This window comes from Castanea sativa, chromosome 1 (genome assembly GCF_040712315.1).
Source record: "Castanea sativa cultivar Marrone di Chiusa Pesio chromosome 1, ASM4071231v1".
Lineage (NCBI taxonomy): Eukaryota > Viridiplantae > Streptophyta > Magnoliopsida > Fagales > Fagaceae > Castanea > Castanea sativa.
The window spans coordinates 52,500,455-52,512,077 of record NC_134013.1 but is presented as its reverse complement, the minus strand read 5'-3'; the positions used below and the strand labels follow the sequence as shown (position 1 = coordinate 52,512,077).

At 35.7% G+C, this 11,623-nt stretch overlaps 1 protein-coding gene across 4 annotated transcripts; it reads right to left on the bottom strand.

Moving 5' to 3' along the window:
• Nucleotides 1–744: 744 nt before the first annotated feature.
• On the bottom strand, nucleotides 745–8,205 carry LOC142621567 (uncharacterized). Of its 4 annotated transcripts, none has more exons than XM_075794855.1 (3): nucleotides 6,002–8,205; nucleotides 3,819–3,939; nucleotides 745–2,669 (listed from the first exon to the last, which is right to left on the bottom strand). In XM_075794855.1, exon 1 carries the CDS (start codon nucleotides 7,907–7,909, stop codon nucleotides 6,128–6,130), a length of 1,782 nt encoding a protein of 593 aa, XP_075650970.1. In that variant the 5' UTR covers nucleotides 7,910–8,205; the 3' UTR covers nucleotides 745–2,669; nucleotides 3,819–3,939; nucleotides 6,002–6,127. The 4 variants fall into 4 exon arrangements, with proteins under 4 accessions (XP_075650970.1, XP_075650969.1, XP_075650972.1 ...); XM_075794854.1 differs by having other exon boundaries at nucleotides 745–1,151; nucleotides 6,002–8,191; XM_075794857.1 differs by lacking the exon at nucleotides 745–2,669 and adding an exon at nucleotides 4,429–4,977 and having other exon boundaries at nucleotides 3,818–3,939; nucleotides 6,002–8,191.
• Nucleotides 8,206–11,623: the final 3,418 nt, after the last annotated feature.

The window sequence follows — 11,623 nt, the reverse complement described above, 5'->3', positions numbered from 1 at the left end:
TGATTCCTACAAACATATATAATATAAAATCCTATTACTTTCTTTAATATATATTTAAATATATTATATAATTAATATAAAAAAATATGGGTTCAGTTTAATAATAATAATAAAACAATTGTTCAACCCATAGGTTCAACCCGACCCAACCTGACCCATGTGGGTTGAGTTGGGTTGGACTGGACATATGTGATGAGTTAGGTCGAATTTTTTTTGACCCACCATGGTAAGTCAGGTCAAAAAATTCCCTCAACCCAACCTAAGTACATCCCTAATTCCAAGTGAATTTTCTTTCAGCTGAAACCTACTTGAGAGTAAGATAATGTGAGATTAGACAAATAACTTAGGACATGTTCTGTACAATGAAGATTACGATAAGAATATTAATCTCTTTTTATTATAAAAAAATATTATTCTTTATTATTAAGAATAAAATATGTTATAATAGAACAACTATTTCTATTTATATGTTTGGTTGTAAAAATATATCTTGAAAACACTATTTCAAAATAATATATGATACAATTGTGCTTTTGTGTAAAAAACGCATTTTGTGATTTATATTGCTTTGTTATTATTATTTAATACCCTTTTGACACAATAAATACAATGGGAAAAAGGGGCCTGTGGGGGATCACAATTCACAAGCAATCCCTATCAAGTCAATGTTGGCCATTTAGGGCATGTCATATGCTACCTCAGTCTAACAAAGTAAAAATCTTTTCTTCCCGCCAGTATCATTGGCTTCACAATTTCAAATGAATAGCTTAATTTCTGGAAGAATTCCTCAAGTACAATATAATATTTAAAGAATTTTCTTCTAATCTAAAAAAAATTAAAAAATAAAAACCCAAAGAATTCCACCAAAGAAGAAAATAATTGGTGTTAGACCTCACACTCTCAGAGAGGTTTTGCATCTATATATTTACAATCTGCTTTATATCAGTTGTACAAAAAGGAAAATTACAGTAAATATTTTCTAAATTAATACATCTAATAGAGATTCACTCTTGTAGCCAATCTGCCCGAGTTTAATGATGTCGATGATTCACGTACATAAATTTGGCAGCAGGGTCTGTTAATGTGTTATGGTGATATTTCACAAGGTTGGTTTGGTTAGTAGAGTTTGACTTGTGCTCCAATGCTTGTTCCTGTGATGAAGTTGATTTTCCAAATTATTTACTTCGAAAGAATTAAACCAAAAGTGCATCAAATTGAATATAACACACACACACACACAAAATTAGCATCAACCACGATCTTCTTTACTTTGGTATCATAACAAGTCAGCCTACAGGTCTAAAAACATCAAATCTAAACGATAACAAAATCAAAACCAATTCATTACACTTGCAACAATATAAGTATGCAAAGGTAAGACAAAAAAAAACCTTAAGAACAAAAAACCCAATTAATACTACCAACTATGGACCATAAAAATTTAGTTCAATATGTCCAAAATATTCTAGAAATGTGAATGATAGTCCATAGGTGATAATCCTAACAACTTGATCATATAGGACATTTAAGAAATGACAACTTAGATACAGTATCTTAAGTGTTGTTCCTTAGATTCCTCATCTTAAGATTCAACTTTGTGGCTACTTAACTAAAAAATACACTTTCATCTCATGAGAACAGCACCTAAGTACTGTACCTAAGCCTTGCTCTTTAAAAAAGCTCAGGCCCTAACATCTACCAGAAACAAACAAGTGCAGCCTAAAACCAAATCAAACAAACCAACTCCCTGAACGATCACTGACGTTACAAATCACTTATACTAATTCACCACTTTAGAGTAGGATAACATTGTAGAAAAAAAGTTGCGAACTTTTTTTTCACTAACCAACATTCCACATGCAACCTGACCATCCAAATTACCACTTACATTTACTTTTCTTAATTTTCTCAGCAACCATAGTAAATACAATAAAAATCTTGCACACAAAATAAATAAATAAACCTTAAAATTCCTGAATAACAAACAGAAATTACACTGCTGGAAATTAAAATTAGTACAAAATTTCTAAAAATAACATTATTATAGAATACATGAGGCCAACCCACTAATTTGTTAAGGACCCATAGCCTCCAAATTTGGGACTAAGGCTTCGTTGTTGTTTGTTGTACAAAATTTCCACACAATCCCCATCCGTTTGGTTTTGAGAAAATAAAACAATAGAACCATCTAAAACCTAAGAATTACTCAGTTTGACACCAAAAAATGCATTTGTACTAAGAAAATACAAAACAATCATGATATTAAACACACAAACATCACTTAATGCATGTAAAACTCAAACAACTACCTCAAAGCAACAATGTTAGAGCAATGGAAAGTTGATGGGGTGATGCAGAAGCAACTCAACAAGGATACAATTTCAGTCGTAGTTACAATTTGGGAGGGGGGGGAACCCCGGACATCTTTGTTGGAAACATCAAAATGTGCCAAGCGAGTTATAAGCTGCTATTTTTAGCAGCAAGTGAAGAAAACAATTAGCGCTGAAAAATTAACTGAATCACCTAACCCAACAGCTACTGAATTAATACACGTGCAAAAGGCAAATCTAAACAGATTATGAGAATGCTAAAAGAGATATAAATACAAAAAAAGATGAGAAGACAAATGGCATGCATAATCTGCCAGCAACATGGGCTGCATCATGAGCCTGCAACATAACCAAGCAAAGCATCAGTATAGTGGCAAGCAATGCACTACATCAGGAGGGTACCTGTTGGTACAAGCCGTAGAACAATGATATAACCCACTCCTAATTTATGGAACCTAATAAAAGATTGCCATACTGTTAAAAATTGTAGAATAATCTAGACACTAGACCAACCATAATTAAGAAATTAACCCCAAAAATAAAATTTGGCACTAGAACCCCTAGACAAAGGACAAAGTTTGGCTACAAACTTGGTTCTAGCCAATGACTACAACTTCTGTTAAAAAAAATTAACACTGCTACATATTTTGAAAATATAACCATTGGGCATTGGATTGCATGTTCTTAACACTCATATCAAATTACATATCAACTGGATGTTATTTACTATCTGATCCATAAACTTTTTTTTTATAAATAATTTTAGATTACAAAAACTTGAAATTTAAACATTTAATTGATAACATAGCTATTGATCTTCGATTTTTTGGAAATTTTGAAAGCATAAAGGATATAAGAAGAAAATATAATCAAATGACAGATTTATCAAAATTCACATCCAATAAAACAATATTGAGTGAAGTTGTAGCCATTGGCTATAAGCCTATAACCAAGTTTATAGCTAAACCTTGTCCCTAGACGACCTTCAAAACCATATGATTGTCTCAATCTGGCATTATACACACACATTGAAAGCTTCAAGTTGCCAAAACTAAAAAATTCTTTAAAGACGACAACTTGATCTTTCTTACAGGGCTGCATCAATTAACCATCAATATGAACTTTAGGTGCCATGCAACTTATCCAAAGGGGATAATTAAACTTTTTGTTGCTTAATAGGAATTAGGTGTCTTGGTTTACTGCTGTATCGCAGAAACATTGCCCTATGTCTATATTATGCTTCAGGAACTTTGGAAAGACTATTTCTGTCACAATACATTGAGGGGCACAGTAGTATAACATGCATGTAATCAAAAGTTGGTTACTTTGTCTAAAATTGCCACCGAAAAAAACAGAGTTAATGGGCAGATAGATGCACCAATGCCATGACATAACCTGAAAGATACAAATTAAAAGCAATAGGTTTACTCTAGTCACATTGACTAGAGTTGACCTATTTTAACCTCAATTTCTGTTAATATTACTGACCTCTGTGTCCAAATCCGATGAAATATCTGCAGAGGAGGTTGGAGAACCAGTGAATAAAGTGTTGAATGATATTGAAGCAGAGAAAGATACTAAGCCAGTGATGAAGAAAGAAACTGCCACCCTTCCACCAAAAAGAGAGGTACATCAAAACAAAAATATTTGAGTTGGGTGAAAGTGTTACAAGTATAACAGGAGGAACATGAAATCCATAAAACAAATAAATAAACCCAGAACAGTACTTCACTCCAAATCAAACTCAATAATTCAACCCAAATAAATAAGTCACAGCATTTAAAGCTATTACCCCATTTTCTCAGCAAGCAAACACAGGTTTTAGAACAGAAGCACTAATTAAAAAAAAATTGTAGCAATTTTCCATTCTATCTAACATGGTTTAAAACCACCATTCGAAATCACTTCCCATGTTTATTACTCTGCTTTCTTCAGATTTCTCAAAAATCACAGCAATTAAACAGAGCCTTCTAGTAAGAGAGAAAAAAAATTAAAAAATTAAAAAATCAAAGCAATTAAACATAGCCTTTTAGTAAGTGAGAAATACAAACAAACAAAAAAACAAAAAAAAAAGGCATTAAATTAAAATAAAACGCACCATTTGTCCTCACACAGCCCAGGTGAGAGGGAGAGAGGCGGAGCTAAGGGAGGCAATGGACAATCGATCGTGATGGGCGATTGAGGGCTGAAATCGCTGTGGAGGGGGGGGGGGTACTATATTTGGTAAAGTGACCAAATTGTTGGGGGTGGTAAAATGGCTAATCAGAAATTGTGTCTCGAAATCATGATTTATCGGTGGATGTCTTAAAAAAACAAACAAAAAAGCCACCCCATCTCAACCAACTCAACATTTTAAGTGAAACTGTGTATTCAAAACACAATTCAAGTGCAGAAATCGTGTTTTGAAAACACCATTTTAAAAAAGGCTATATCACCAAATATTTTGAAAAGTTTGCCATGTTTCTTTTATATAATTCAATTGTTACAACAAGTGGGGGGAGGGGGAGGGGGGATCGAACCCTGTTTTTGCCATTTTATCTAATTAATAGTAAAAAAAAAAATTAAATTACAAAATTTCCCAGACATTTACTATTGAATTTCAGTCAGGATTCCAAAAATGTCTTCTAAACATCCATTAGACCCCAGCCTGCAATTCAGATAAACACAAAAAAAAAGGCATTAAAACTCTAAAATAAGTAATGAAAGAATGTAATCGAACATCAATCCTCTAAGCAAGGAATTTTAAGCTAGATTATCTACAAATTTCATCATGTCTTTAGGTGACTCATGGTAAAAACTGTTCCCACTTCCTGGGGTATTCATTCCATCAAGCCATTTTTGGCACATGATCAATAATAGGATCTAGGACTGGCGTAAGTCTCCTTTTGATAAACAACCATAAACTGAACCCTTATTGCCATAATGAATTGCACAATAAAATTTGTGAGTAGAAAAAATAACATAAATTTGAGGGGTACATAAAATTGGTCTTCAACCTTGAGTCCATTATAAGATTAATTTCACTCATGAACCTCACCAAACTCAATCTAAACAATAAAGCTATACCTCTTAGAGTAGTGTGGTTCTCTAATATACTGTAGCTGACCTACACATGATTCCTTGGGTCACAACAAGAAATCGTTATAGCAATTCCTGATACATTTTCAAACCCAAAAGTTTCAGACATGTCTTGAAGTTCACCTTATATAATATGTTCAAAGATTCAAATACTGAAATATATTGGCAGGCGAAAGAATGATTAGCTTTTTTAGTATTTTCACTTGATCTTCTCCACACCCACCCATCCCCCCGAAAAAACCACCCCAAAGTGCCCGCATTTCTAGGCGCTAGGAAGGATTCAAAACCTAAGATCGCCCCACCATTTACCACCTTGGCCACAGATAGACTTGCTTCTAAATTCAGAAGAAAGACAGAGGTAGCATATTGCAAAAGCTAGCATAAAATACATTCAAGTTCAAGACAATTAGTGCCAATCTTTTTTCTGCTATGTAAATACTCACACACACCCAAAGGGATTCAAACCGCAACCCTCACCCACCACTCCAATCTTGTGGGAGGAGGAAGTGCATTTGACCAAAAGGTCATCAATGCCAATTTTGAGGTGATCATTTAAATTCAGGGGGGCAAATAGACATGGACATGGTACTTACTTGCTTATCAATCTTTTGCGCCACAAGCTCGACATGTTTCATTTGGACTCAATGGGAAAATGGCTGAACGACCTTGTTCAACCATTGGGACAACAATTTAAGTCCACTTCTGTAGGAGTCCTTCAATTAAATAGCCATTGGAATATCCATATCTGTTCTTAGAGGAATGATTCTTTTCAAAGATAACATATGCAGGTCCTCAGATGCAGTTTTCTTAATGCGAAAGGCTTCATTAGGCATACCCGCCTTCAAAAGGCAAGATATTAAGGAATTCACAGTAATGGTATCTGGTGCACAACCAATTGATAACATCTTATTAAAAATGTTGATTGCTTCAAACATTCTCCCTTTCATACAATGCCCAATGATGAGAATAGTAAATGTCACTTTATCTGGGTGGCATTTCTTCTCCTCCATCTCTGCCGTGATCTTATTTGCCTCATCGACATTGCCAGCCTTGCAAAACCCATCAATTACAGGGTTGTACATAAATGGTTTTGGAACAAAATCATGACATTTCAACTGCCTCAAAAAATCACGAGCCTCATGCAATCTATTCTCCTTGCATAGACCATTGATAAGAACAGCAAAAGTATACACATTGGGAGTAACATTTCTTGCATTCATCTCATGCCAAAGCTTCAAACCCTGATTTACCTGACCGGTTCGACAATACCCATCAATTAGGGAAGTGAAGGTAACAACATCAGGAAAATAACCAAGAAAGATCATCTTCTCATGCATGGCCAGTGCAGAAACCATGTTACCAGCCTTACCAAAGCCGTTGATGAGAACATTGAAAGTGATTGGATTTGGTTTAATTCCAGAATTGATCATCTCATCAAAAAGAACAGAGGCCTCCTCCATTTTACCCAATTTGCAATAACCTGATATAACCGATGTATAAGTTACAACATCTGGTTTAAGCTCACTTCTTGACTGAACCTCCTTCAATAACTCATGCCCTCTATTTACCTCATTGACCCTACATAATCCATTTATAAGAGTGTTATATGTAACTACATCGGGAGAACAACCAAAACTCCCCATATCATTGAAAATCGCAAAAGCTTTATCAACTTCTCTTATTCTGCATAAACCTCGAATAAGAATATTGAAAGTGCAAGTATCCAAATGAGAATGCAATCCCATATGCTCTCTAAATAAGCAAACAGCCTCATCTACTAGATTCCGCTTAACCAACTCATCCAAGAACTTATTATACACAAAAGAACTAAGTCCAACCTCATCACACTGAACGTCAGCAAGCAATTTCTTGGCAAGATCAAACCTGCCCACTTGTGCACACGACGAAACCAAAAATCCCACATTCCAACTATCAGGCAAATGCCCATCACTCCTCATGCAATCAAAAATCATTTTGGCCGAATCATGAAGACCCATTTGACAAAGAGACCTCATAAGCAAATTGTAAGTCTTAAAAGAATGATTAAGACTCAAACTCTCCCTACTAAACTCAAAGAACTTCAAGCCCAATTTGGGATTGTCTAACCGTCTAACAACCTCAAAAGCAATCAAAGGGGTCAAGTTCTTACTCAAATAACCCAAACAAGTATCTGACAAATGAAAACGAACAAATAGAGTACAGACAACCTTAACAAACCAAGCCTCGGAATTTCGGTTCAAGATTACCTCTTTTTCATTGAAGGGTCGAGACCAAGACCCTCCTCCTCCTTGGGCAAGACCATGGAAATGGGCAATGGCGACTTTGGAGGCTCGAACCCAAGGGGTACGGGTAGTGAAGAATAAGAGGGTCATGTGGAAAGCCACGCCATCACTAGGCTCAGCTCTAGGTTCACAAACGTTTTCAATAACGATTCTTTTGTGGGTGTGACCAGAAATCCCAGATTTTGAATTGGGTTTTTGGTTTGAGTCCCTATGCTTCATGGAGAAAGTGCAAAACCCAGTTGAGAACGAGTCTTGGCATAGAAAAAAAAAACACTTTCCAGATCACTCAAAACTAAAAAAATGAACTTTTTTATAGTGACAGTGATATGAATCAAACTGAGGCATAGATGAATAAAACTAAGATAAGAAAAGCCCTTTGTGAAGAATTTGACCGGTCGGCGTGGACTGATGGGGTGGTCCAGCGGAGAGAGAGAGAGAGCCTGAATCAGACTAAGGAGGAGGAGGCGGCACTTCAATCTGAAAGAGATGACCGGGGTTAGTTTTCTGCGTAGGGCAATATGAAGGGTTTTAAAAATAAATAATAAATAATCTTACCTCATCTAGTTTTTTTTTTTTTTTTTTTTTTTTTATAGAGGATTTAAGTCCTCCAAAGTATTCATTAAAAATAAAATAAAATAAAAACCTTGAAATATCAAGGCAAACTAGTCGTTTTTCATGCGATTCATAATTTAGGATTCAGATTTTTTTTTTTTTTTAATCTAACAATATACAAACTCATAAGTTGAAATTCTAAACAATATGATGTACCTTGAAATTTATATTTAAACCTAGCAAGCAGGTGGGGTAAGTTGTAGTTTGATTAAAAATCAGTCACTCTAAACCGGTGGCAAGACCGATGACCTTTACTCTTTTTTTTGGTTGAGAAAGAAGACTATTAATATAAATCAAAAGGATCCGCCAAAATCGGCGAAGAGAACAGAATTCACATGTGAAGAAATATCCTACATCCACAACGATAGACCTCTAACATGTTTAGCATGTTTAACTAGGTTGTAGGCTACTTTGTTGCCAAGTCTACGAACATGAGAAAAAGAAATTCAATTATAGGCATTCAAAGTTCATTTTGCTGTTTACCAAAAAAAAAGTTCATTTGCTGAAGAGAGAATGTGACCAAAGGGAGAGAAGGAGTTTGCATCAGAGATGAGTGAATTAATCACTATTGATCAGTCCCCTTCAAGGATAAAGGAGGTGAGGTCGAGCTCTTGGGCAATTGAAATTGCCCTTGTTGTTGCCAGTGCTTTAACAATATCAAATGAGAACGAAAGAGGAGTTTGTTTCGAGAGTGAAGCAATAGCATTACCTTGCAAGTTTTGAATTACCACTCCTAAACCAGCCTTGCCCAAATATGGAAAAATAGCCTCGTCAAGATTAATTTTCAGAGAGCCACTTGGAGGCAAAGACTATTGGAATCGAGGTTGGTTGGAGAGGTCGACAGGCTGAACAAAGGGAGCACTATCAGTTTGTTTAAAGTCCACATGACCATTGCCATTAACTCAAGATTTTTCCCTTCCTTATAAGCGAAGGAAACCAGATTCCTAATTGTTGGAAAGGAATGTAGCTGGCGAAAGGTGAAACCTAGAATGGAATCCCAAACTTTAGCAAGTTTCAGACATTCCCATAATGCATGGCAAATGGTTTCTGCACTCATCTTGCACTACTCACAGATATCGTCTGATGAAGTATGAAAATCAGTAGGCTGAAATACTTCGGGTTATGGTAAGGGTTGTGTATCCTGAAAAGAAAGAAAGCACTATCAAAGGTGACTGATGTGACCCGGCCAAAGACCCTCCAACGGTTAAGTTAGTTTTCTCTCTATGACACAAGGAAAGAAAATAGTGAATCTAATGGAGGATCATTATAAATTCACCAAGTATGAATAACTCGTCCAAGTAGAGGTCGTCTGTAGATATAGTCGTCTATGGAGAATCCTTTTCGTGGTATGACTTGGATGTCTATGGACAAGTTTCTATGTGTTCTCATTCTTGGACGAGCTAACTTAACTTCTCCTGTGCTTTAGACAACGACGCAAGGACGAACAGCACTTAGAGTATATCACCATCATCGTCGATAAGAATTTTCTTTTCCGTAAGCTCCACTTAACTTGGATAGCATCTTGACAAGCAAATAATAGAAAATTTCTAACTTTGCTTGGCACAAGGACGCCCCAAACCAATTTCCAAATGCCATTATCAAGAGGAAGAATGTTTATAGTAGGGGAATGAGAGTTTACTGTAGCCAAGAACTTTGAACTTGATTTCACTAATTACACACCTGTGGATTCGAAGGCCATAACATTTATCTTCGACTGGAATAGAGCTCAAGGGAATGCTATGAATTAGTTCCACTTCCTCTTGATGAAACAAACCTTGCAGCAGATTTATGTCCTACCTCCTTGTGATCAGGTTAATGAGGTCTACCACTTTAGCCTCTTCAAATCCTAGAACTACATGAGATAGAATTTGAGGATGAACATGAAATGGTAGCCATGAATCTTGCCATACACTAATAGAGTCACCACACCCCACCCTTCATCTGACGCCCTTTAAAAGGACATCCCTTCCCTTCAAAATGCTATGCCAAGCATGTGGACCTATACTAGACTTCAGAGCCTCCAAGATAGAGCAACCTAGAAAAAATTTAGATTTAAAAAACTCTATAAAATAAAGAATTTTTATTATGTAATAATCTCTAGGCTTGCCTTGCTAACAGAGCGTCATTGAAATTGGCCAGGTCTTTAAACCTCATTCCACCCTTAAATTTAGGCTTACAAAGAGTATCCTATTTAATCCAGTGAACTTTTCTTTGGTCTCATTTTTTACCCCACCAAAATTTTCTAATGAGAATTTCAATCTTTGTGCAAAGGCCTAATGGGAGTTTAAAACAACTCATTGTGTATGTAAGGATCGCTTGTACCACTGCCTTTATTAGAATTTCCCTACCAGCCTAAGACAAGAGCTTTTCCTTCCACCCTTGAATTTTATTCCAAACCATCTTTTTAATATAGTTGAAGCTGGCATTTTTGTTTCTTCCCACCAGCGAAGGCAACCCCAAGTATTTCTTGTACTAGATAATCTCTAGAACCCCCAAAGCCAACTTTATCTAATTTCTAGTAACCTCAAAGGTAGATTTACTGAAAAAGATAGTTGTATTGCTTCTGTTAATCTGTTGACTCGAACATCTCCCATAAGTTTCTAGAATACCCAAAAAATTTTGGCACTACAGATTAATGGCCCTGCAAAATAGAAAATGAGTAAGCCTTAAGCTGTTTCTACCAAGAGAGTAACCCTTAATGTCTCCCTGAGCTACAGCATCACTAATGAGACCATGAAGGCCTTTAGTGCAAAGCAGGAAAAGGAAGAGAGAGAGGGAATCTCCTTAACGGATGCTCCGAGAGGGTTTTATCTTGCCTTTTGGTTCACCATTGACAATGATAGAATAGGATACCGCTGTGACATTTAGCATGAGCAATTTAATCCAACGGTCTAAAAAACCCGGCTTTAACATCATTGATTCTAGATAGGACTACTATACCCTGTCATAGGCCTTACTCATGTCAAGTTTAATTGCCATGTAATCATCCTTCCCTATATGTTTCTGCAAACTGCATGTTGTGAAGAGACTCAAAAGCTAACAAAATATTATTAGAGATAAAACGGCTTTTATTAAAAGCACTTTGATGTTCAGTAATAATATTGATAGAATTCTTTTAAATCTATTTGCTAGAACCTTAGAGAAAATTTTATACAATACATTACAAAGACTAATGCGCCTAAATTTAGAGGCAAATTCGTGATTTTTTTTTTTCTCTAGGATAAGAGTGAGGAAGGTGTGATTAAGGTTCTCAAGAATAGATGCAAAATTTTAAAAATGGATGACAAAATGAGAAATATCACCACTAATTAAATTCCAATA